The sequence below is a fragment of the Zalophus californianus genome, chromosome 15 (assembly GCF_009762305.2).
Source record: "Zalophus californianus isolate mZalCal1 chromosome 15, mZalCal1.pri.v2, whole genome shotgun sequence".
NCBI classification, from domain to species: Eukaryota; Metazoa; Chordata; class Mammalia; order Carnivora; family Otariidae; genus Zalophus; species Zalophus californianus.
The window spans coordinates 81,163,563-81,189,807 of record NC_045609.1 but is presented as its reverse complement, the minus strand read 5'-3'; the positions used below and the strand labels follow the sequence as shown (position 1 = coordinate 81,189,807).

Here is a 26,245-nt window from a genome sequence, read left to right as displayed (position 1 = left end):
CTGCTTTGTGCCAGTGACCACCACCTCACCATGATATGACTGCAGAAGCCGCCTACCTGGTCTCCCTGCTTCTGTCCTCAGCCCCTCATCTCACCCAACAGAGCAGCAGAGGGACCCCTTTAAAACCCGAAGTCAGACCATCCCTCTCCCTTGCGCAAAACCCTGACACGGGCCATCTCTGCAGAATAAAATCGAAAGCCTTCGGAAGGCCTGCAAGGCCGTGACCCCTCTCCCGCCGGCTGATGCTTCTGCTCCTTCTCTCTGCCGCAGCCACCCTGCTCCGGGCCGTTCCTTCCCCAGCAATCTGCATGGCCCCCACCTTCTCCTCCAAGGCTTTGTTCAAGTCTCATGTGACCCCGTGTGTTAGTGTGGCACCTGCGCCCCATTCATTGTCAGGAGCCTCTCTCGTCTCTTCACCCACGATACGATCCGCTTACTTAGCATCCCTATCACCTGTCATCGTCCATGCGGTCCTCGAGGCAGGACTGACGTCTCTCACATGCCCAGCAAGTGGCCGGCCCATGAGCACAGGTTAAAGGAGTGAATGGCTCAGTGTAAAAACACCATAAAAACACTGCCACTGAAGAGTTCTTCGATCTCACTGATGAGCTGGCCTCTGTCGCCAGTGACAAGGTTCAGACCTTGGCATATTATTTGGCAAGTTTCTTGAATGGACGTGAATAAATGTAGTCTTTTCCTTACATATTATTTTAAGATGTTATTTATTTAGTATTTGAGAGGAAAAGAGACAGCGTGCATGTGGGGGGAGGGGCAGAGGAGGAGGGAGAGGGAGAAAGCATCTGAAGCAGACTCCACACTGAGCATGGAGCCCGATGCAGGGCTCGAGCCCATGACCTCGAGATCATGACCTGAGCGGAAACCAAGAGTCAGACACTCAACTGACTAAGCCACCCAAGCGCCCCTACATATTTTTTTTTTAAGTAGGCTCCACACCCAGCATGGAGCCCAACGTGGGGCTCGAACTCACAACCTTGCGATCAAGACCTGAACTGAGATCAAGAGTTGGATACTTAACCAACTGAGCCACCCAGATGCCCCGTTTCCTTACATATTTTTATCCAATCTTCAAAAATGGCTGCTCATTCCTTAAAAAGTTTAACATGAAGTCACCCTATGACCCAGAAATTCAACAGCTAGTCATACATCCAAGACAATTAAAAATACGTGTCCACCAAAAATGTGTACACAAATGTTCACAGCAGCATTCTACACAAGAGCTGAAAACTGGAAACCCAAGTGTCCATCAGCTGATGAACGGGTATGTCAGATGCGGTCTCGACCGACATACGATGGAACATTACTCCGCCATAAGAAGGAGTGAAGTGAGGAAGCTCACTTGCTGTGAGGAACACCTCAAAGTGGGAAAGCTAATCTACTGGTGGGAAATCAGCACAGTAGGTACCTGGGGAGGGGAGAGGACTGCTGACCAGGAAGGGGCGGGAGAGAACCTTCTGGGGCCTGGAGCATTACACAGATGGGTCCGGGTGGTGGCTGTACACAGGTGTACAGATTCATCAAGCTGTACATTCCAGAATTATGCATTTTACTGTACGTTATAAATATCTAAAAAAAAAGAGAAAACTCACTGTTGACAGTCATTACCCAAAAACATCATGCGCCCTGGGTCTTTCCCTTCACAGCACTCATCCCATCTGATGTGATGGCACCTGTCTCCCTTCTAGACCCTGCGCTCCCTGAAGGCAGCGAACCCCCAGCTGGGCTGCCAGGCGCAGCGAACCACCCGGCAAATACTTCTTAGCAAACGAGTCACATGTGACAAACTGTTTTCAGGCTGTCATGCCCTCCACATCCTGTTGGCTTTGGAAACCCTGGCTCTTTCAGCTCTGCCTTCAGACAGAGCATGACCAAGCTCAGCACTGGCCCGACCCGGGACAGCTGCAGAGAATCAGCTTGATGGCCGTCCCACTGGGGCCACCGTGCTGTGTAGCTGGTGACACACTGAAGGGGCCGAGAGGCCTCGTACCTACATCTGCACATCCCCAAATGCCTGACCCAAAGCTGTCAAGAGAAAAGAAGTCCCAATCTTTGCAGGAGCCGAAGGCTCCCAGCTGCCCAGCCCCACAGTCCCACGCCCAGGCGAAGCCGAGAGCAGCTCCCTGCGGGTGCGGGACAGAAGGCAGGACAGACACGCTCCTAGTCGCAGGGGTTGCTGACCAGGGCTGGAAGGAGCCTCACCCAGGCTCCGTGTGTGGAGGGGCACTCAGAGCCCCAAAACAGAGGCTGGCCCTGTGCTGGCCCACTATGGGCCAGTTTCTCATGAAGCAGAGGTGACTCCCCTACACCCACAGCCGGGTGATGAGGGATGGTGCTGGCGTGGTGGTTACCAGCACAAGCTCGTTACAGACCACCAGGGTGCGAATCAGTGTCCCCAGGTACTTGCTGTCACTTCATTTTCCTGTGCCTCAGCTTCCCGGGGGGAAAGGTCACTACCAGCAGGACGACGGTGTCAAGTTTAAACGAGACTGGTGTGTCCCCCCAGCCCCCATGGGCCTGTGATGAAGAACAATGCCAGACACAGGACTCCCACTGCCAGGCTCACACCCAGGAGAAATGCATCTCAGGTGCGCCACCCCGTACGTAGGAATGTTCCGCTACGCTGGTCCTAATGGCCCCACATACCTGCATCCACATCCTAGAGACGTGGCAGAAACGGTGCAGCATTGAGCAAGGCAGGACCTGGCCCACAGGAAGCTGCAGGCACTGTGGGGACCGTGCCAAAAGCAGTCAGCCCCGGCAGAGGTGGGGGCAACGGGCTGGAGGGTCCAGAGGAGGGGGCTGCCAGGTGCACACCCTTGGGGACTCTGAGACCAGGGCGGAAGCCCCAGCTCTGAGGTTCTGGAGTCCCAAGGAACTCCCCCTTCCCCTCCCCTGCACTCCTCATTGTGGGACCCCCCTCACTAGACAGGGAGCTCTGTAGGCCGGGTTAAGGGCGTGTGGCCAGCACCCACAGAAACGGGGCACCTGACCTGGGGAGGTAGGGTGCTGCTTCTGGGCAAAGTGGGGCCACCTGGGGAAATCCAGTGGAAACCACTTAGGTGGCCGGGATGAACAGCCTCCAGGCATGGCTGTTCGCCCTCAGACCCCTGGCCTCGGCTGCCCACCCACCTCTCAGCCTAACAGCCTCACGGAGACCTGGCCAAATTTCTGTTGGGATTCCACTCGCTCTGCACAAAAGACCCCAAAAGCTAGAGGTGTGCCAGTGCTTCCTGAGGGGGTGGGAGCAAACCCTGGTGGGTGAGCATCTGCCGACGGCTGTGTCAACACTTTGCCAAGGCTGATTTCAGGCTGCCAACTCGGTACTGCTGAAGAGTGGAGAAGAGATGTGCAAGCTGGCCCCAGCTCGCTCCGCGGACCGAAATTCCCCTTACACGCGTCCCCTGAGCCAAAAGGCTTCGTGTCGACATTGGGAAGCCCAGAGGAAAGTGGGCAGAAACCCAGCAGTGGTGGCCAGCACCCACGGCCTCCCAGCTTCGTGCCCCTGGGGGGCAAGGACAACCCCTTCTGAGAGTGGGTCTCCCTGGGGACCCAGCGAGGCCAAGCAGCCTCTGAGCATGGGGAGGGGATATGATGCCATGGCGCCCAGCCTCCAGGACCCCCCCCGCCAAGGGAGTAACTGGAGAAGGTGCCACTCGCTGGCCCAGCCGGGCTGGGGAATCACTGGGCTCGAGCACCTGTCCTGGAGCCTCGCTTGCCGAGATGCCTGAGTGTGGCATTGACAACCCCCACAACAAACACAGCACAGAGGCTGAGCCCAGCTCTGCAGGCCCCCCAGGGACCAGGCTGCCCGTGCAGGGCCAACCTCCCTAGACGTCCCCCGAGGACGGGGGTGGCGCTCACTGTCCACTCTGGTGCTTTTGTTTTGTTGCCTTTCTGAAGGCATCAGGGCCAATTTTCTCCTTCACACACAAGCAGGGAAGGGCAGCCGTGATCTTCCAACCCGGCTCAGGCCAACGGGAACACGATGCGTGGCTGGAGCAGCGAGCAGGTGGCCACGTTCCAGGCTCTGGGCGCCAGTGTCTTCAGCTGCCTCCCGGTGACCTCAAGCAAGGTCAAATGCTGCCCAGGTCTCCCGCTGCATGCCGGGACGACGGGAGCTGTGCTCCTATCCCCCCACTGACAAAACTGGATGGGCCAAGAACTGATCCCAGAAAACCACCTTGCAATTCTTGGGTGGTCACACGGCCTCACTTCCTCATCAGGCTTTGGGGCACAGGGCCCTCTCCCAGTGACCACTCCAAAGGACACAGGGTTCCACATAGACTCTGGGCTGGAGGCTATCAATTTAAAAATAGTGCCCTTCTTAAAAATAGGTGCAAAATCTGGAAACACAGCTCGCCGGGTCCTGCTCCCCACAAACTAAACCGTCACCCTATGCATAAACACACTTTCATAGAGAAAGGCCAGCGAGATCTTGGGGATGGTGGCCTGCACAGCGAGCCAGCAGGCACCTGTGTTTTTGTCAATTTCCAGGAAAGGACGCGCAGGAGGCCAGTCCTGGCTTCTGCAAGTAGCTAAAGAACCAGCGAGCAGACAAAACCGTCCATCTCAACCAAAAAAAGATTTCCAAGGGAGGAAAAAAGACCTCCTCAAACATGCTCTCAGCTGGCTGCTGCTGCTATGGGAAGGGGGGGTTCGCCCAGCAAAGACCTCTGAGAATCTCAGGTGGGCCCGGTGTGACCTCTGCAGGATGCGTGGGGCGGCCCACACCACCGGGCGTTTCTCCCACACCAGCAGGTGGCTCCCCATCGAACCCAACCCTGACACTGTCTACCTGGTGACAGCCTCAGATCCCCCAGGTCAAGGGATCACCCCCCCACCCCGACGCCAATCACAGCCCAGACTGTCACTGTGCTTCTGACCTACCAGCTACAACTCAAGCTTCCCGCGCCCCTCTCCTCGGCTTCAGTTCATTTGCTGGAGCAGCTCACAGAACTGAGAAACATTTCCTTATGCATACCAGTTTATTATAAAGAGTGTTGTAAAGGCTGCGGGACAAGGTCCAGGGCAAGGGGTAAAGAGCTGTCCCGCCCTCTCCAAGCACGTCCCTCTTCTGGTACCTCCACGGCTACACCAACCCAGAAGCTCCTGGAAGCCCATCCTTCTGGGTTTCTAGGGAGTTTTCTTTACGTAGGCATGACTGCTGAAATCCTTGGCCTTGGCCATGGTAGTCAGTCTCCTTCTCCTCTCCCCCAGGGGGTTGGTGGGTGAGGCACCAAGTACCAACATGGCAACCAGTCCCATCCTTAAGAGGTTTCCAAAAGTCATCTCATTAACAAAAACTCAGAGGTGGTTGAAAGGGGTTTGTTATGAATGAGACACGTTTAAAGCTCTCACCACTGAGGGGATTCCAAAGGTTTTAGGAGCTCTGTGCCAGAAATGAAGATGAGGACCAAATCTATATTTCTTATTATAAATCACAGTATCACAGAGCCTAACACGAGATATGTGGGGGTGAGGACATCACTGCTGAATGGAGACACACAGGATCCTGTGACAGCCCCACTTCACTCCTGCCTCCTGGCTTCTTGCTGGCTGGGAAGACAGGCCAGGTCTGGCGCAGGTGAGACCCACCACCAGCCATCTGGGCCAGGGACGCGCTCGTGTCTGAGAAGTGCAGGGCAAAGCCCCAGCAGCAAACTAGGCAGAGCTCTGTCCCCCTCTGCTCCCCAGAACCAGAGCTGTTGTCAGATGACCGTCTGGTGGCTCAGCATACCCTACGAGCTCTCTGGGAATGGCTAGCAGAAGACCTTAACTTTGCTCATGTGGTTTCCTTTTTTAAAATGTAACTTCTTCCATCATAAAATAATAATAATAATAATATAATCAGGACACGTGTTTAGAACTTACAGGCAGAGAAAAAACATTACCCATAATTCCACAGCACAGTCCGCTGCCCACCCTCCCCCGCATCACACCGCAAGCGCCCCCTCCTCATCTGTCTCCCACGGAGGAACCAGACAGACAGACAGACGACAGGTGGATCCAGTCCCCCAACTTAGCCACCTGAGTGTCTGGGTAGGTTGTCTTCCAGAGTCTTTCCCCACAAGCATGCTCATTCCAGAATTAGCGTCACTCTTAAACAGTTCATCATCAGCCCCTGGCACTTCCGATGACATCACAGGCATTTTTCTGGTGGCTACATACAAAGGGAGCCCCCTCCTTGTTCCACTGCTTTTTCAGTAAACTGTTTATCTTACAGTAATGGTAGATTCACACGCAGCTGTGAGAAATCTAAGCCCAGATTTACCCTGTTTCCCTCAATGGTAGTATCTTGCAAAGCTACAGGAGAGCATCAAAACCAAAATACTGACATCCTTATATTCAAAACACAGGTTCCAGTCCCTAGTACTAGGACCCCTCGTGCTTTTTGTAGCCACGTCCCCTCCCCTGTCCCGACACCCGCTCCCTAATCCCTGCCAACCAACGGTCTGGTTTCCATCACCATAATTTTATCATTTTAAAACTGATTTTATCATTTTGAAAATGTTATATACTCAGGGTCAGATAGTATATAACCTTTGGGGACAGGCATTTTTCACTGGAGATTTTATCCAGTGCATCAACTGTGTGTTTCTCTTCTTTGCCAAACAATATTCCACGGAATGGATATACAGTGAAACTCTTCCCCCCACTGAAGAACATCTGAATCGCTTCCAGTTTCAGGCTTGGAGAAAAACTGCTATGAACATCCACATACAGGCTTTCGTGTGAATTTATGAGTTTTCATTTTTCTGTGAGCAATGCCCGGGAGTACCACTGCTGAGTCCTATGATAGTTGCATGTTTAGATTTTTTAAGAAACTGCCGAACTGTTTTCCGAGCGGCCGTACCATTTCACATTCCCACCAGCAAGGCCAGAGCCGTCCAGATTCTCAGCATCCTTAGCAGCCTGTGCTCTTGTGACTGTCTTTTTATTTTAGCCCTTCTGAGAAGCGAGTAGTGATACCTCGTGTGTGGTTTTAATCTGCATCTCCCTAATGACTAACAATGCTGAACATCTTTTTATGTGCTTATTTGCTATATGTGTATATCATCTTTGGTGAAACGTCTGTTCATTCTCTTCAGCCCGTTTTTTTCTCCTCTGCATAACCTCTGTCTCTATCTTCATGTTCACAGATTGTTTCCTCTGTCCCCACACTTTTGAGTTTATTTCGGCTATTGTATTTTTCAGTTCCACAATTGTCATTCGGCTCTTCTTTGGATCCTCTATGTCTTTGCCGAGACTTTCTTTATCATTTGTTTCAAGCATTCTTGTAATAGAGGCTTTAAAATCTCTGTCCTAACATCTGTGTCATCTCAGTGCTGGAGTCTATTGGTTGTCCTTCCTCATTCAAGTTGAGATTTTCTTGGTTCTTGGCACGATAACGATTTTGTACTGAAACCTGGACATTTGGGGTATTATGGTACAAGACTCTAGATATTATTTAAACCTTCCCTTTTAGTTGGTTTTTGGACACACCTCTGGCAGGTGAAGGGGGTTAGAGCTGCCACATTACTACCAGGGAGGATAGAAGTCCAGGTTCCCCGCTTGTCCTCTGCTGACACTGAGGTGGGGGAGGGGCTCTTCTCACTGCTGGTCGAGGGTGGGAGTTCCACCCTGGTTGGGAGGAGCAGAAATGCTTCATAACTGCTTTCCGTACGGGAAGGAGGAGGGGGCGAGATGGCCTCATTACCACTGGATGGGGGATCTCTGTGTGGTCTCCACCGCTAGCCCAGCAGAGGGGCTCTCCTTACCTCCTGGCTCCTGGCGCCCTACTTGGCCTTCTCTGATACTGCCCCTCCCCAGTGGTGGGGGCTCATGACAGCTTTATGAAGGTGGAAGTTCTGGCTCCACATTCAGCCCTGGCTGGCACGGACGGAGACGGACCACAGCTTTGCTGTGGTATCTGGCTGGCATAGAGGGTTATTGTCTACGAGTCTGCGGTCTTGCTAGGCTGCCTGTTTCCTGGTCTGTAGGCTAGAGAGAGTAGGCTTTGTGGGGCTTTTCCGTCTGTGTCCACTGATGCTTCCAGCGTCCGGCCTCTTCAACTTCAAGTCTGGGATCTAGGACATAAAAAGACAACCCAGGAAGTTCACTGCTGGGTCATTTCTCGGGTCCCAACATCACTAGCCTGTGTGCCTTCTTCTCTCCACCTTCCAGAGTCTTATGTTTGTTTTATACCCAACGTCCAGGGTTTTTAGTGATATTTAGCTGGAGGAATCAGAAAGGGTACTTCTACTCCATCTTACTGAAAGCAGAAGTTTCCACAAATGCTCTTCACGGTTGGGAGCTTTCCTCTTGCAACCAGAGTGAGTCTTGGGTGAAGAAGTAGCGGGTGTCTGACAGAGGACCTCTCTAGCTCCCTGCAAAGTGTTTGCTTTGCAGAAGAAGTTGGAGAGCTACCAAGGTTCCTGAGGAAGGCGCTGGGCTCCAGCCCCCTCCACAGCCAGGCCAGGCCATGCTCCAGTGCTCCTTCCTGTGACTGCCCCTTCCTCATCTCTGGGCCTGACGGGGACAGCACGACATGTGCCCCGTGAGTGTAAACACCAAACACCCACCAGAAGGTCCACTCTTCGTCTTGGCTAATTCTGCCTTTATTCTACTGGAGGAAAACGTGGAGCCACGGGGTTCCTTGTGCCAGGCCAACGAAAGGGGTATTTTTAGATTTCCTTCTCCCACAGCTAAGCGTCGGCAATCTGGTCTTTTCCCTGTAGCCCATATCGAAAACGCAGAGGAGCCTATTTCAAAGCTGACAAGTACATTCTGTAAAACTGTACATGAAACAGAATCTCAACTGTGTTTGAAAAATACTAAAGGGGGGGCGCTGGGAGAAAACATTCCAAAATGATAATCGATGTTACTGATAGATCACAAAAGGATTTCTACATAATTATTGTTTATAATTTCCAAACTTTCCATATGAACATACCATGTTTATAAAATTAAAAATCAAAATTTGAAACCAAAACCAGTCATCTCCCCTCCAAAAAAGGCAAACTAGGACTGTCGGGAGCTATCGCAGGCTGCTTGTCTCCTCTAGACCTGAGCTCACTCCTCAACACTACAAGCTGTGGTCAAGGCAGGACCGTGATGGCGTTGCACGTGATACAGCCCAGACCCAGGAGCTGGAAAGTGGAACTACGCCTCTTCCCTGGGTGCCGAAGCTGCCATCTCGCCCCCGCCCCCGCCCCCGGGCCTTCCAGCGTCCGTGGCGCATCAGGGGGCAACACCGCTGCTGGGAGTCACTCTGCAGATGCCACTGAAGATGGACCCCATGGAATCTACTCTGGGGGCTACAGAGTCAGGGGTGTGCACCCCGTGCAGGAGCTCTCAGGCTCCACAGTAGACAGCACCACCGAAGGACCAAGAGTGCGGTAAAATGCAGCACTTCCGAGAATCAACCCCCCCGCCCCTTACCACGGCCTCCCCCAGACTCGCCCGAAGAAGCCCCCTTGGATGTAGACAAAAGAAATGCTCGTTGTCCTGTGTGTGAGACAGCTCCATGGCAAGATGGCCTGCAGCCCGGGCAGGCTAGAGCCCACACGGGCATCTTCCGTGGCAGATTACATCCTTGGCCCCACCACCACACCCCCTCTGCGGCCCTGGTGGGTGGCCTCCATTTCAGGATGCAGTGAGGGTTGGGGCCTCCCTGGAAGGTTCTGGGCCCTGGGGAAACCAGATGGCCCCCCTGGCTGGAAGTCTAGGACCCGCAACCAGGCAAGTGCAGGAAAGTGAATACAGCTAAGAGCCAGCTGGTCTGCATCAGGGGCAGGTGCCCTCAGACCCGCCCAGATTCCTCCAGCAGACAGTGCTGTCAGAGAGCCGAAGGGCAATAAAGAGTCAGCACTTCCAAAATCCTGGACAGACTCAGCAAACCTTCCAAGAGTGGAAACATCTTCAGATGGCACCATCTTGCAGGAAGCCACGCCCCCGTAAGTCCCCCGACAGCGTTCTCTCTGTTCGGTTGTAGGGTGTGGAACCCTCGCTCTCTGGCCCTCTGCTATCTGGAAACATCCGTTAACTTCCTGTCACAGAGGCGGGGCCACATGGGGACCCTCGTGCTCAATAACAGCTGTGGAGAAACCACGGACGGCCAGTTGGGAGAGCAGGGCCAGGCCTGGCCATTGGCTGCACCTTTATTTATAACTTCTTTTACTTCCAGTGTTAAGGCCCCGCAATTCCAACCGAAAAGGTCGAGAGAAAAATGAATGCCTTGACATTTTTTCCAAACATCCTCTCAAAGAGTGCTTGGCAAGGGAACTTGGTTTTGCTGAGAGCATGAGAATGTCTGTGGCCGTAGAGCCCTCCTCGGATGGGATCTATTTTTGTTTGGTGAGACAGCTGTGTTCTGCTAGGCTCAACACTTGGGACTATAAAGGAAAAACAAAACATGGAAATGGGGACAAAAAGCTGTACCAAAATAAGAGTGGGTCTTGAGCCATTCTATTACATGTCTGGTGGGCAGTGGGGAGCGTGGTGGTGTGGCAAGGGCCCCCGAAGGGCTGGCCAGGACACCGGCTCAGGCCTTCTGCCTGATCTTTCCCTGCAAGCCTTTCCAGGAGGTTCTGTGTCTGAACTGAACAAACACAAGTCAAGCATATCCACCCCCGGGAGAGGCTAGGACTCCCCACAACCAAGAGGGAGGCAAACAGAGCAGCTCAGGGCCTGGCTTCCAGGGTCACCCTGCCAAGGGGCTGAGCCCCGTCCGCCTCCCACCGTGGGTCCTGCGCACAACACTTACACCTCCCATCTCTCTGCATCTCACCTGGAAAGTGGGATTACAGTCAGGGGCTGTGCTGAGCAATGCACGTACCTGCACGGATGGCGTCTAGCATGAGCTATGTGTGAGTGTGCTGGGAGTGTGGGTCGATGGTCCACCAGCCTTGACAGGTCATCGACTAGGGAGGACATGGAAGCCCTTCCAGCTGCTCCCCGACACGGGGCTCAGATTCCAGAAGTGTCATCATGACTCCCTCCCCCTGCAAAGGCCACCAAGTGCACCGCCAGGGAGCCGCTGGGCCCATCCCCTGGTTCAGGTGGCCCAGCAGCGGCAGAGAACGCAGGACTATGCGGCTGCTTCCCAGCTTTGTGCATCCTGGACTGTCACAGGCTCCACTTGACCATCCTTAGGATCAGGGAAAGGAGGGGGCCAAGACTGTACCCCTTGCTTGCCTCTGGGTTTCCCTCCCCCACTCCTGCACACGCCCTAAACTCCCTAGGTGGCCTGTGGTCCCACGTGTTCCGGCAACGTGCCCGAGACCACCGAGTGGGACCCCCGCCCCTCGGTCCCCCCAGAGTCTACTCTGGGCCCTCTCCCCCTGGGGCCAGCCTGGCCTAGCATCACGGCACAACAGGAAGGACACCTGGCCCCATCGATGGCCATGCGGGGGGGCAGGGGGTGAGCCCACTGGCTGGGCAACAGCGAAGTCGCATGAGGTTCAAGCCCCACCCCAAGACCAGCCACCCCTAGTCCTCCTCTAGGAAACAGATTTTCCAAATGGACAGTGACTTACTCTAAGAAATCACTTGGTTATGTGTCCTTGCTTCTCCAATTCCTGGGGACACAGGAGTTGGAGCACAAAGCCAACACAAGAAGCTACACATTGACTCACTTTCCCAACACAAAGGGGGCTGGGAGGCATGCGTCTGAAGGCACACCAGTGGGCTTCTGGGGCGGAGCTCACGCGGGCCCCGTGAGCACCATCGCTCATTCAACTGGCATCTGCTAAGCACCAGGCCCCGATCCGCCAGCCACACTGCTGGGCCTCCTTCCTTCCTTCCTTCAGCAGCTGAAAACCGGGTCTGGAGTGCATGCCAGGCCCCCCTTGGCCTGGACACTGGCGACGGGGAAAAGGAAGAAGCCCTGGTCTGGGGGTCCAGCTGCTCCTGGGCCTAGGGCAGAGAGGGGCCTGTCAAGACAGCTGTGACCAGGGCACGATGAGGCCATGATCCTTACGCACGCCGGCTACCAGCTCGCCTGCCGCAAAGCAATTTGCCAATATCTTTTGGTATCTTATTAGATTAGAGAACAAAACACAAGCATCTTCTCTAGGGAATAAATGAGCCACAGACTCTGCATTCCATCTTTGATGAAATACAGATTTCTCATTAAAAGAAAAGCCTTGGTTTTGAAAACATACAATAAAAATGGAAAAGGAAAGAAATATGCAATTTAGAGAAGGAACAAGAATCAGTGACCAAAGAATATGCGAAAGAACCTTTAGTCTCTTTAGTAATCAGAGACGCTACCATTTTTTCCCATCAACAGAGACATTTTTGAGAAGCTGATGATACTGTCCACTGGTGTTACCCGTCGGTGAGAATGTGGAGGCGCAGAGCATGTGGTCCATGCGGATGGGGGTGCCACGGTCGAGGAGAAGGAGGACTCTGCAGAAGCACCAAAAACCTTAGCAGTCTGCCCATCTTTTGACCCAGCGATTCCGTGTGCACCCAGAAGAGGGGCTCAGGAATGCCCACAGTTTTATCACCAACAAGAAAAATTATGAATTATTATATGGAAGTTTTGAGAAAATAAAGAGGCTAACCGTCACAAAAGAGTGATTCTCCTGCCTTGAGGCAAGCAGAAGATGGGATAAAATATGTGAAACGACAGTATTCAGGCTCTGGATGACAGGCAGGGCAGAACTGTGGTCCCAGATGAGGGGGAGCAATGAGGCCAGCCCCCCAGCTACCCTGTGCAGGGAAAGGGGGTCCACCCATGCTCCCCAGAGCCCTGCACCTCAAAAACCAGGCTGTGAGAGGGTCAGGTGACCTGTCCACAGATGCCCCCATCCTTGGCAGGGCCCTCCAGAAGGAGGGGTGCCTAGCAGACGCCCCGCCACCACCACCCAGCAGGCCCTGGGCAAGGTCTCCAGGATGCAGTTCTCATTGCTCCTGGAGAGGGCGCCTTCCCCCAGTGTTCTACAGGCTCCTCCCTCTGGTCCAGCCAGGGGATGTTCACCTTGCAGGACCAAGCGGGAGCAGAAGTGGGGTGGGGGCTTGCCCAACCAGATCTTTCCTGTTCTCTTCCACGCAGAAGGAGAAGCGTCTGCATGACCATCCCCTTGCTCAGCCCCACTGGCTGGCCCAGGACAGCGCGAGAGGGTAGGGGACTCCCCTTGGGAGAGAGAGAGCACAGTGATGGTGAGAACGGCGGGATTCAAATCCCGGCCGAGCCACTCCCTTGCTGGACGAATTCAAACCAATGACTCAATCTCTCTGAGCCCGTTTCATCATCCATGGAAGGCGACTGGAAGGCCAGCTGCACTGAGCTGTCTCCAGGGGTCAGTGAGTGAGTCTGTGCAATGCTTAGCCCAGAGTCTCGCACACAGGAGGTACTCAGTAAATTACAGCTGTTATTAGGATTTGTCGCTTTCTCCCCTAACGTGTGTGCCACCCCTGACCAACCACCTGGTTCCCATGGAGATATACCCTGTACTTGTGGGCCTTGCTCCTCCACTGGAGAACCTGGTCCTGTCTGAAAATTTCGGCCAGAGTTGCCAAGTCTCCGGGGTTCAGAGACAGGAAGGTGTGCGGAAATAAACAAGGGAGAAGAGCGAGCACTGGGACCACCACACACACCAGACCTACAACCCGCGCGGTGGGGATAGCGGAGACCCCGCCCCCCCGGCCCTGCCCCCAGCTGGGCGTGTCTCACCTGGCCCCTCCCCCCCACACCGCTGCCTCCCTTGGGCCCTGCACCCATCTGCCCGTGTCCTCCAGAGCTCCTGTCAGTGACAGTGATGACAACAGCAGGAGCACTAGCTGAGCGCCTACTGTGTACCAGGCACTATGTCAAGTACTTTATGCACACTATTTCAGTCATCGTAGCCCCATTACATAAACCGGTCTTAAAGTAGTTAAAGAACTTCTACCTGCCGAAGTCATACCAGCTCAAGTGGCAGAGGCAGGAGCTAAGTCCAAGCAGCGGAGGCTCCTAACAGCCCTGCCACACCCCCTCCTAACACCGGCTTGAGGGCTCCTTCTGTTTGCGCCGGAATCCCTCCCGAAGGAACCATAGGGTGCTGTCTAGAGGAGCACGTGGTTCCCGGAGGACAGTGCTGCAAGGACAAAAGGAGGTCCCTGTCCCTCTCCCTGGGCAGGAAAAAGGCAGATTCCAGACAGATTTGCCTGCGGTAATCCTCCCCCGCTACACCACGGACACTGCCTGCTGAGGCTGCCACTTATCTCCCGCTCGGGATTGGGGGGGGGTGGCTAGCAGGCCTTGGTGCAGCTCACGAAGCTGATATTACCAGGAACCAGGCAACATACAGGGACAGGAGCAATCCTGGCCCTAGCACGCAGCTGTTGGACTTTTCCTGAGGTTGGGAAGGGGTGGAGAGAGGAGAGGGGTGAGGTCTGGAACATTCTGTATTAGTCAGGGTTCCTTTTCCTGGACACACCAATTTAGAGACCATGCAAAAGCCACCGGCAACGAAGGATATCTAGACTTCCTGGCTGGCTCCCCTCAGCATCAGCCCTGCACATGGCCTCCGGGCACTGGCTGGGCTCCCCTGATCCTTGCATGCAGCCCCCTCACACCCACCAGGCCCAACTCCCCACCCATGGGGAAAGAGCAGGGCAGTCCCACCCCACTTTGAGCCCCAGGGCAGGGAGAAGGGCACAGGGGTGGCCTGGCTGCAGGTGCAGGGGGTGGGGTGGGAGGAAAGCCCGAAGGTAGGACCCCCAGCCCCCCGCCACTGGACACCTCGGAGGCTGGGGTAGGAAACTCCATGTTTCCCCGGGTTTGGTTTTTATAGTTCCACACGTGAATTTCTCATTCTCTTTCTCCAAGAGTTGCTCTGCCAGGCTGTGTCTAGGAGCCAGAGGCCGAGCTGGGCCCTGGGGACAGCCAAGTCAGAGGGCCTGCCTCCCCGGGGACTGCTGTCATCAGCCAGGCGCCTGCCGCAGAGCCCCGGGGCAGTAGCGGCGGGTAACCCCACCCCTGTGAGGTAGGGTGCGAGTCCGGAGGCCTGAGAGGCAGAAGCCAAGAGCTCTAGGAGGCCACAGAGCGCCGAGCCAGCCTCATTATCAGCTCGGAAGGCCAGCTTAAAGGATATCCCAGTAATTGCAAGGTTTTTTGTAAATGTTAATTACAGTTGCCTTAATTAGCTCAGAACCCATTGATCTATGGATTATATTAGGTTTATAAGTGTAATTACCTTAACAGGCATATGGATTACAATTATGCTCCAATTAAACCCCAAGCGTATAGCATATAAATCAGCAAGGGGGTCCTCCTAATTCTTCAGGGTCGGGCTGTTTAGATGCTGGGGCTGGTCCTTCGCAGGCTCAGGGGCATCTGGGGGTTTGGAGGGAGGGGGAGAGGAGGGTGGTCTGCATGATTTCTGGCATTTTCCCAAGGACGGGGGCCATGCGTCCGGTCGATCTAGGCCTTGTCGGGGAGGCAGGGATGGCAGGGCCCCAGCCTGCAAAGCAGTGTCTACAGGATTAAGAGCTGTGCCCAGCTTGGCCGCTGGAGCACTGCCCCCCGCCCCCCACCTCCGGGCCCCTTTCTTCCCTCAAGGAGATCAGGACACTCATCAGCCCGTTAATTATGACGCTCGGCCCCTCCAGGCAGAGATGGTTTTCTCTCCTTATGTCTGGAGAGGGCTGACGAATATTATTAACCTACTTTCCAGGGTGGGGAGTGAGGAGGCCAAGGGGCCGGGTGGGCACAGAGGGCAGGAGGGCAGAGCCCCCTCCTCTGACAGGGCGATGGAGGGCCAGGAGCCCCCACCCGGGAGCCTGGAAAATGGGGTGACAAGGGGGACGGCAAGGAAAGGCTCCAGAGGACAGCCCAGCAGAGCAGGGGGAGAGGACAGGAAGTGCCTGCAGCTGGTGGAGGGGACGGGAAGGGTCCTGGGGCCTCAGGACACTGGACCTGCTCACGGGGTCCCTCCCACAACTTGCAAGACCTCAGAGCAGGCAGGCGGGCGCAGCGCCTTGTGGCTGTCCCAGCATGAGCTCCGGCTCCGAGGCGGTACTCGCGGCTCAGCAGCGTGCCCAAGGTGGGAGCCCCCGTCTGGGCGAAGCCACACTGCTCCCTGAGGAGGCCTGCCAGGGGTCTCCTGGGCCCCTCCCGTGCCTGTCACAACCGGCCCTCACATGCGTGGACTTTCTTCCCGTGGAGGCCAGGCCAGCCGGGCAGGAATCACCTGCGTCAGCACCTCAGAAGGCTGTGGCACTTCTGTCCTCGGGCCCAGGGCCCCAGACCCCCGCTACCCACTTTGGCTCTTGTGGTTCTGCATCCCATCAACTGGCCCTCACCTCCCCGAGATTAGGGAGGGAATGCACCCCCCCGAACATGTCCCCCCCAAACATGCAGTGTGAGAGAACAGCCCACGGGGAGGCAGCAGGGGGACAGGGCTGGGCGAGACCAGCAGGCTTCCATGAGGGGACTGGGCTGAGGATGGATGTCGGAGAGTCTGGGATGTGGATGTCTGTCAATGGCGGAGTGTGACCACCCACAGGGCACGGAAGGGTAGGAGTCCAGAGCCCAAGGGGTGGTAGGCAGGCTTGGACTCCGGGCGGAGGGGTGGCAGGGCAGAGGGAGCAGGGCTCCACACCTCTGGCGATGGGCCAGCTAGTCATCAGTCAACCTGCCTTGCCCTCTGCTTGGTCTCTGAGGCAGGTGGGTAATGAGCCTGGGATGGGGCTGTCTCCTCGGGAACGCCAGGGGGCAGATGGGCACTGATGCCGGTGGGCATGATGATGATGATGAAAACCAGCACCAGGGCAGATGATAGCTCCTGTGGTCCCATTTTACAGATGGGTTATGCAGAAATAGAGGCACAGCGGGATCACAGAGAACCCAAGACTGCCAGTTATCCAGTGGCAGATCAGAGATCTTCACTCAGGCCGTTGGGCTCCAGAGCTGGGCTCTAGATCCCCACCTAGTTCACGCCCCTCTGTGGGGCACAGAGGTGGTGGCAGGGCAGGGAGCAGGCGATTCAGCTCTCTCATGCCAGCTGGGCCCCTCCTTGCTGCCCTGGCTTCCGCTCCCCCAGCTGGCCTTCCAGACCCCTTTCCCAGAGTCTCAGCCCGGACAGGGGAAGCAGGTCTGTCTCCTGCCCAGTCAGTGGCTGTGGGGAAAAGTTGTGTGTGTGCACGTGCACGCGCGCACGCACACACACACACATACACACCGCACATGTGTTCACATGCAGAAGGAAGGGCCCCGTGCATGAACATGCTGGGACTGGGCCCTTATGTGACGTGGTGGCCTCCACGTACTGCAGCCGAGCCACCCCTACAAATGAAGCACGCGATGTTCTCCCTCCACTGCACACGATTCTAGAAGTCTCATGGACAAACGAAAGCAGAGGCACTGTTTGGCGCAAGTACGGCAGGGAGAGTGGGGATGGGTCCTCTCTCCTGACAGCACGCAAAGGGTGGGAGGCCAGAGGCAGGCCTCTCAACAAGCAAGACCAGGGTCATCCTGAGCCCCCTGCCCCACGGCTGCCTGAGGCAGAGCCCACAAGGCACAGGTCGGGCGAGAGGGTACGGAGGACAATGGCGCTGACGGTGGCCCAGGCTCCCGCGGCCAGGAATGAGCTCCCCAGCGCCAGAAGTGTTCAAGCCTCGCTGGCAGGCGCCAAGAGGAGAGGAGTCCATCCAATCCCCCAAGCCTGTGAGGGGCTAGGAGATGGGCCATCTGCCTTGCACACCAAAGTCAGGACGTCTGTGCCACCCATGCCCTCACAGCCAGCAATTACCAAGCCAGATGCTTCACAGACACAACCTGATTTGATTTAATCCTCATAACAGCCAACAAAGAGGCATTACCATCCCTGATCAGACAAGAAAAGCAAGGTTCAGAGAGTCTGTCACTTGCCTCAAAGCGCCCCATCAGGCAGTGACTGAGCCAGGATTCAAACCCGAGCCTCGGATTCTGGACTCCAGGCCCCCTGATGCAGCCGGAGGCCGGCCCAGCCTGGCAGACTATTCCAGACTATTCCATGAAGGAAAGGAGGCCCATTCCTGCCAATCACAGCACCAAGCACCACAGGAAGCCCATATCCTGTGCTCCAACTAAGGGCAAAGAGTACCAAGTGGTTTCTTCTAGGAGTTTCTAAGGTTTTACACATAAGACTTGAGCTTAAAAAAAAAAAAAGGAAAGAAAGCTGGTTTTCAGAAGGAAGGCTCAGAAACAGTTCCTTCTTTCCCTTACACTTCTGAATTTAGCAGATAAGATTCACTCATCAGAGGGCTTTCATGTCCACAATGCATTGCTGGAAATCGTTTTGTGGGGAAAAGTTAATTAGATTTTTATATTAGACTCAGTTCCCATTCGGGCTTAAACAGGATAATCACCACTGCTACTTACAAGTTAAAAGAGACCATGCATTTAAAAATGCATATATTTATTCTGGACTGTCCCCCTCCTCTTTTTCTGGGTCAGGGTGGCTTGGCCTGTGGCAGAAGACCCAACCCCGCCATCCCGGGCCCAGGGTCTGGCTGAGAGGCTCTGCTGGACAAGCTATGTGGCTGATCTCAATCCTGGTCTGTCACTTGGAGCTCAAGCCTCCAAGGCCCAGCCATCTGCTGGGGGGTGGGGGGTGGGGGGAGGGCTCCACTTAGGTGTCTAACAGGCCTCCCCATCATAACGAGGCCAAGGCAGGACTCCCCACAGCCTCCAGCCCAGCTCCCACCCCCAGGCCCCCACCAGCTGCTCAGGCCCCAGACGTGCGGTCTCCCTGACTCCCCTGCCCTGCCCTCCCCAGCCTAACAGTCTCTGGCTCTGGACTGAAGTGTTTTCAGACTAAATGACGAGATGCCCGTATTTGTTTCAGTCCGTGCTAGACAGGCCTGACTAATACTAGTTGTAACAAAGCGCCACAAACGGGGGGTGGGGGGGGCGGGCTGTTAAAACAAGAGGAGTTCATTCTTCACAGATCTGGAGGCCAGAAGTCTGAAATCAAGGTGCTGGCAGGGTTGCATTGCCTTCAAAGCTCCTGGGGAGGGTCCTTCCTTGTCTCTTCCAGCTCCTGGTGAACCCAGGTGCTCCACCTCTGCCTCTGTCTATGCGCGGCGGACTTCTCACCATGTCTTTCTGTCTCTTCCCCTCTTCTTGCGTTGCACTAAAGGGCCCATTCGACTCCAGCAGGGCCTCGACTTAACTAATTATAATTTGCAAAGACTCTTTCCAAATAAGGTCACGTTCTCAGCGCCGTGAGCACCCTCACCAGCCTGGGCAGGCCTGCTGCCCCTGGAACTGTTTCTCCAGGAGGGAGACAGTCAGCCTGGACCTCCTCGCAGCCAGAAGCCCTCCCCTCTGAGGCGATGCTGTGTCACCAAGCACGGAGCCAGGTCAGGGGCCTCAAGGGCCAAGGGGGGCTTTTCATGCACTCAGCACGGGCCGCAGGGAGACCCGGGGTGCAACCTCCCCGAAGAGCAGGGGGAACGGAGGCTTCCCTTTCTGCACACTCACACCTCACCCAGTGGGGACACCGGGGAGGGTAAGCTGCACGCTTACCAAAACTTCTCGTTTCTCCACAAAGACTTACATTAATGGAAATAATAAAATCATTACGAGAATCTAAAGTCCAAACTTTTGAAGTAAGAAATTGGAAACATGAAATTTAAAGTTTTAAAACATGAAAATTAAGCTTAAGAGAGCATATTTTTTCATTTGTAATGGAAAAAAAGAAAGGACATAGCGCGAATATGCATGAGCAGGGGGTTGGAGGAGTAAGCTCGAGCATCCACACCAGGGACGGGCGCACGGCTATTAAAAAGTATGAGCTAGCACTTCTGCCCAGGATTTGGCGGGTATCCAGGTGTGAAGTGACAAAATCAAGGTGTAAAGAAAAACAGTATGATTCCATTCTTTAAAAGATAAACAAGACGAGCCCCCTATATGTGTGTGGGGTTGGGGGTGTACACGCGTGAGCAGAGAGAGAGACTGAGCAGGTTGTTAAGACAGATTATTCTGGGATGGAGGTGGTGGTAGGAGAGAGAAGGGGGAATAGCTGTAGAAAATCTTAAAAACCATAATAAAAAGAATACGTGTGGTATAATGTTAAGTGCAATGGCAGAACACAGAATTCTGACTATAATGTTATCTACAAACTGATACGAATGAGACGTCAATGTGCCTATGGACAGGAAAGGATAATGGAACGTGACAAGGACAGGGACGTTCGGGGAAGGTGAGACCAGAGGGCAAGGGGACACAGAAGACCCGTTGTCACCACAAGAAACCGCAGGGTGTTAAGGTAGGGAGCGGGGTGATGGAGTGCGCACCCTAGGTCCTTCTGCCTCCCAGGGAAGATGGACTGGAGATGGGCCGGGGGTAGGATGGGGACCGGATGCCCACGGCGATGTGAGTGAGCTCAGGCCACGGGTAGGGGTGACTCAGTGACAGAGGAGGGTGGCCGAAAGACACAGTCGGGGTGGGCAATGGGGACCGTATGCTCAGTGACAGGCACGTCTCGTGTGAGGAGCCTGGGGTGGAAAGGTCAGGGAGGGGGAATGCTGGGCTGGGCGCAGGAGCCTGGGGAAGGCCTGGGGGTCTGGAAGAGGCACAAGTGTCTTCCCAGTGTGGACGCCTGCGGGGCCCCAACTGGGCGAGGGCCCTGGCATGCTGCAGACTCCCACAGCTGGTTTGTCTCCCAACACTGGGACAGCACAGCTCTCAGAAGTCCTGGCTCTGAGTCCTGCCTTGCCGCCCATTAGCTCTGGGACCCCGGGCAGCAGCCCTCCCTGCTCTGAGCCACAATCTCCTTAACTCTCAAATGAGGGCTGTTTCTGATCAGATGACACACGGCCCACATGCCCAGCCCCCCGAGGGCTCGAAAACGGAGCTGGGACAGTCCCTGTTGCCACCAGCACCACCCACCTGCCCTGCTGCCACCACATGACTATGGTCAAGGAACTCGCCCACCAGCACCCTGTCCCATAAAACAGGGCTGAAAGCATCACCTGATTCTGAGTTTTAAGGGAGAGGATTCAAGAAGTGCACAGAAAGCACCACCTGCAGACGTGTCCCGTGCCAGCCACCGTCACCGCATCTTCATCCATATCGCCGCCGGCATCATCAACGTCCATGCCACGGCAAAGGCCCACAGCCGTGGAGGAAAAGGCTGTCGGGAGCTCCAAAGCCAGTGCTTCCGGGGGGAGCTAGGACGCACCGGCAGAGGCCAGCCTCGGAGAGTCCTCCAGACAAGAGAGCGATGAGTTTGGCCTTGTTTGGAAGGCAGCATGGAGCCAGGGAATGGTTGTGGGCAGGGGGAATGGCGCAGCAGGTCTCAGCATCTGGACTGCTGGCCTGGCAGGATGGGGCAGGGGCATCGTGGAGGCAGGAAGGATAGCCTTCTGGCTACAACACCCCGGTCCTGCTGGAGGCAGCAATGGGCCCACTCTCAGAGGATGCGGCTGGCTGAGCCAGCTGGGACAGTCCCACTTTTGGCCACGTACCTGCTTCCCGAGAAGCCCTGCAGGCAGGCATGGTCACGTGACCCAGTCCCAAAGACATGACTGGAAGCCTCTCAGGGGGGCAACTCTGGGAGAGCTTTTGTAGCCACTTGCAAGGGACTCTCATGGGAGGAGAGCTCACTGGCACTGCCTTGAAGGCGACCATGACATCCGGTATCACGGCACCATCTTATGACCATGAGGTGACAATGTCACAATGCCACATCAAAGGCTATTTCTAAATTGAGGTAAAATTCACATAACATAAAACTCACCATTTTAAAGTGTACACTTCAGTCACTTTTGATGCATTCACATTATGCACCACGATCACCACGATCTACTTCCAGAACATTTCATCACCCCAAAGGAAACCCTGTACCCATGAAGCAGTCACTCACCAGTCCTGGCTCCCCTACAGCCCCTGGCAACCACGAATCTGCCTTCTATCTCCACAGATTTGCCTATTCTGGACATTTCTATAAACGGAACAACGCAACATGTGGCTTTTTGCGTCTGGCTTCCTTCACTCCAGTGTCTGCAAGGACCATCCGTGGTGCCGCCTGCCACAGGACCTCGTTCTCTTTTATGGTTGAACAACATTCCATTGTGTGGGCAGGCCACACTGGCCACATTCTGTCGTCCCTCAATCAGCTGATGGACATCTGGGTTGTTTCCACTTTGGGGATATCACGAACAATGCTACTCTGAATATTCGCGTCCATGTTTTTGTTTGAACATATGTTTTCAATTCTTTCTAACCTAATTTTGTATTCATTAAACCTAATGTTGTATTTTTTTTTTCTTAAAATGCCCCCCTTGTCCAAGCTCTCTAAACTTCAGCTCTTAAAAAACTTGGATTTACGCTGATATGAAGGCTGGTGGACCAGAAAGAAAGATTGCCCTTGTTAACGGCAGTGCCAACCCCGAGTCTGAGGATCGCTGGCTGTGTTCTTAGGTAAATAACTAAGGGTTGAGGGTTGAAGCCCCTGTTGGTGGACCGTCCCGTCAGCTGTGGCCAAAGGCGTCCTGGTGGGACCAGGGGTTTATGACAGGGATCCAGGCCAGAGGCACTGAGGAGGGGATGGGGTGGCTGGCTTGAAATCTGCAGGTGGGAGAGTGTTAAGACTTGGCGGCCACAGGACATGACCGAAGAGGAATTTAGGATGGTTCCGGACTTCTCCCGGCAACTTCTTGGGCGCAAGTACAACAAAATAACTCACTGTCTTATTATTTAGCTAATAATTTGAGCAAATATTTGGCAGGTACATCCCAGTGCCTGGCAGGGGCCTAGCAGAGAACAGGCCTTTGATAAATGTGAGTGGCCAAGCGCCAGGAATGGCTTGATGCATGCAGCACCCAGCCCCGCTCCAGGCACAGCAGGCACGAAAGGACCCTGTCTCTTAGCGGCCACCCAAGGTCAGGAGAGCGTGGCAGTCCAGTGGCGCGTCCCTTCTACCCCACACTGCCCCGAGAGATGCCTCTGCAGACGCGGTGCCCCTCATGGAGTCCTACACACTTTGGACCTTCCCACCAGCCTGGCGGACAGAGGGAGGAACACCCCGATTCCAAGCATCCCCTGAAGCAGACGCCTCATCAGTGCCCCACCTCTGGCCTCCTAGTCCCACCGGAGCTGGGACGACCACTGTCCATCGCTGGACCTGGTGAGCTACAGTAGAGGTGGCTGCGTCCCCCCCGCCCCCCACACATGGAACTTCTCCCCTCGCTCTCAACAAAATGACAATGTCAGCCTTTACCGTCAAGACCCAAGTCACACCTGAGGATGTGCGGTAATTTTCAGGAATGCTTTTTGACTGTGTCGCCTGTGGTTCCCGATTTTCTTGTTTTCGAAAACCAGTACAAAGCCTCAGGAGGAGCGGAGCTGGAGGTTGATGTGGGACTGCAAGGTGGCCCTGAACGGGTGAGCCGAAGTCACAGCCGGTTTGGATGCAGCAGTGATCTGCGGCGTGTCTACGGGGAGCCAGGCACGATTCTAACCACTCAGTCCTGTGCAGCCAGCAAAGTCCGTGCGATCAAACTCCCGTGTGTCCAGGTGAGGATGTGGGTGTCTAGAGGGGTGCACACCTGCTCAGCCATCTGCCCGGAGGGAGCCAACTCCCAGCTCTCAGAGCTTCCCTCCGGCACAAGAGCCCCTCTCCCTCCAAGGCGCTGTGGGGCCAGGTAGTGGCTGAGGAAGTCTTTCCGCCCTGTGTTGGGGGAGGGGGTGCCAGGGGGAGGCTGCCAGCAGAGCTGCCCCTGGAGAAGCTCCGTCTTTGGCTCGGCTCTAGGCACCGACATGCCGGGGTAACGGAAGACAGCGGATAAGGCCGGGAGCCACAGTGCCCGGGAGCCGCCCATGCATGCAGCACAATGGGACCCGTGCGTCACACCTCCATGGGTGCCATCAAGCCATGGGACCCAAGTCCATGGGCGGATGAAATGCAATTGGCAACCAAGTGCTGGCACCTGTACCAAGAGGAGGTCACACCCTGACCAAAGGCTTGCTGGCACCAGATGCATTTACTTGTCAGGTTCTGTGAGGTCGGCATCCTTCTCCACACTTTAGAGATGAGAACACGGAGGACCAGCCCGGCCACCCATCGTGCCAAAGCTTGTATGCACAGCTCTGATCACACTCTTGCCCACATAATATCGCGGTGATAAGATATAAAAACAGGGGCCAGGGCTCCTGCAGGGAGGGGCTGCCAGCCAAGAGGTGATGTCAGGGCCTGTCAGTAATCGAGGCAGCTATGTTGGCTTGAGCAGACTGGCCTGCCTGCACTTATTAGCATCCCATAGGGGTCCTGGGAGGTGGCTGGGATGGAGTAAGGAGGGTGCTCCTCTCTCAAACAAAGACAAGATCAGTGGCCCCTGTGGGGTATGAACCTGACTCAACTCAATGGCATGTCTTGGATGTGTCCTGGCCTCTGCCAAGGTCAGGGCCCGTCCAGGACAAAAGTGCAAATGGCCACTGGCCAGCCCTTCCTGCACCCCTGCCCCACAGAGCAGTACCCGTAATTCCAGGCACACAGAGAACCCGGTAACAGCCCCTCACAAAGCTCCTTACCCCCAGTGTCCCGTTTACACCGTCTCTGCACACGAGCCCCTGAGGCCCAGCCCTGGGCCCTGGGGGTCAGCACACCCACGCTCCCTGACCACCCACATTTGGGCACCCAAGGCCTTACAGTGGGACACCGCCCTGCGTCCCAAGCTCTCACTGTGGGTGAAGGCCCTGCAGTCATTCGCATGACACATCTAACTGGGAGGTGGTCAGAGCCAGAAGGGACCTCGAGAGACCTCTCTATCGAACTCCCACCTCTTCGGGAGCCTCGGCAAGGGGCGGGGCCGGGCCAAGTCACCCTGTTCCTGCACCACCACCCCCGCCCTGTACCCTCTGTCCCTCTCCCATAAGCATCTGCCTTAACCCTTAGGTCTCATGGTGGAAGAAGATGGGGAGACATTTTTGACCAGCAGCTTCTTCCTGGTGCCCCTGGGAATCATGGCATAGCTCGTGTGCAGTGGGCTTAGAGTCTAGGAGACAAAGACACGGGTCCAACACAGGACATGTGGTGCTAAATGGGCCTCCTCCGAGGGCTGGGTGGGCAGTGAGCACCACTCGGGCCTCCCACTTCATATGTGGCTTCCTGGTCCCAGTCTCAAGAAGAGCAGGACCGGGGATGTGGCTGCATCTGTATGAGCCGGTGGGGGGCCCATGGGGAAAACAAAGGCTCACACACTTCTTGACTTGCCTTTCCCCCAGCTCTTGTCCCTCCAGCAAACTCCCCTTCACCCTGCAGGACTACACTCAGGCCCCCCCTGACACCACACGGTCCAGCCGCCCACCCTGCAGATCCCCCTTAAAAGGCTGACCATGAGAAAGAAGAGTACGTGCACTATGACTCCCTTTATAGAAAGTTCCAGAACAGACCAACTAACCTCTGCTGCTAGAGGTCATCAGGGTCGTGGTTATCTCGGGGGACAAAGTGACTGAAAGAGACCCAAGGGGGTCTGGGTGGGAGAGGCTGGTCACGTTCTGCTTACGCAAGTGTGTTCACTTAATAAAAATGTGTTAAGCTCGTGTACCTGAATTCTGTACACTATTCTGAATGTTACATGTCAATAATCAGTTTGAAAATAGAAAGAATCCTGACCACCATAAATGGAATGCTGGCCCAGAGGCGAACAGTAGCCAGGGGTGTGTGGAGGCCGCTCATCACCCCCATTAGCCCGGCCAGTGCTGCAACTCAGGGGCGCCAATTCTCGGCCCTCTGCCCCTGCTGCCCTTGGGGGTGAGGGCACAGGCCACCCCACATGGAGGGTAAGTCCAGGGCTGGCTGTGCCCCGCCAGGCTGAATAGGGACGAGGGAGGGAGGAGAGGCCCATGCAGACCCTCCCCAGGATCTCCGAGGCCACCCACCACATACACACTTGAATAGGTACATGGAAATAGACACTGGAGACTGTCCCTATCTGCCACACATCCCTTCCCTCCGTGCCACCAGCGAGTCTGCTCCTGGCTCCTGGGCGCTGTGGACCAGCAGGCATGTCCAGAACCGTAAAATGTTCATGGTGGGGGGTGGCACAATTCCTCCTACCCAGAGGTTTCAGAAAAAGGAGACGGGATGGGACAATAGGGTTTCCTCTGCACAAAGGGGAGGGAGAGGAACATGCCAGGCTCAGACCTCCTCTGTCTCTCTGGTCAGCCCGAGGTGGGTGGGGGGGGCCTCGGGGGCCTCCAGCCTGCCCCCCTGCTCTGCTGGGCTGGCAGCTTCTGGCACAGGCTCCACCCCGGGGGAACCTGGCTCCA

General features: G+C 55.4%; 1 protein-coding gene across 3 annotated transcripts in view; it reads right to left on the bottom strand.

Moving 5' to 3' along the window:
* LOC113923897 (phospholysine phosphohistidine inorganic pyrophosphate phosphatase) overlaps nucleotides 1–26,245 on the bottom strand; it is a 127,697-nt gene that overhangs the window by 32,411 nt on the left and 69,041 nt on the right. Inside the window, exon 7 of one of the 3 annotated variants that reach the window (XM_027597151.2) lies at nucleotides 5,008–8,084. The exons of the other annotated variants lie outside the window; for them this stretch is intronic. Within the exon in view, the coding sequence (XP_027452952.1) occupies nucleotides 8,072–8,084 (13 nt within the window). The 3' untranslated portion in view covers nucleotides 5,008–8,071. Of the gene's footprint in view, nucleotides 1–5,007; nucleotides 8,085–26,245 lie in introns of those variants that run through there. 3 annotated transcript variants of the gene reach the window in all.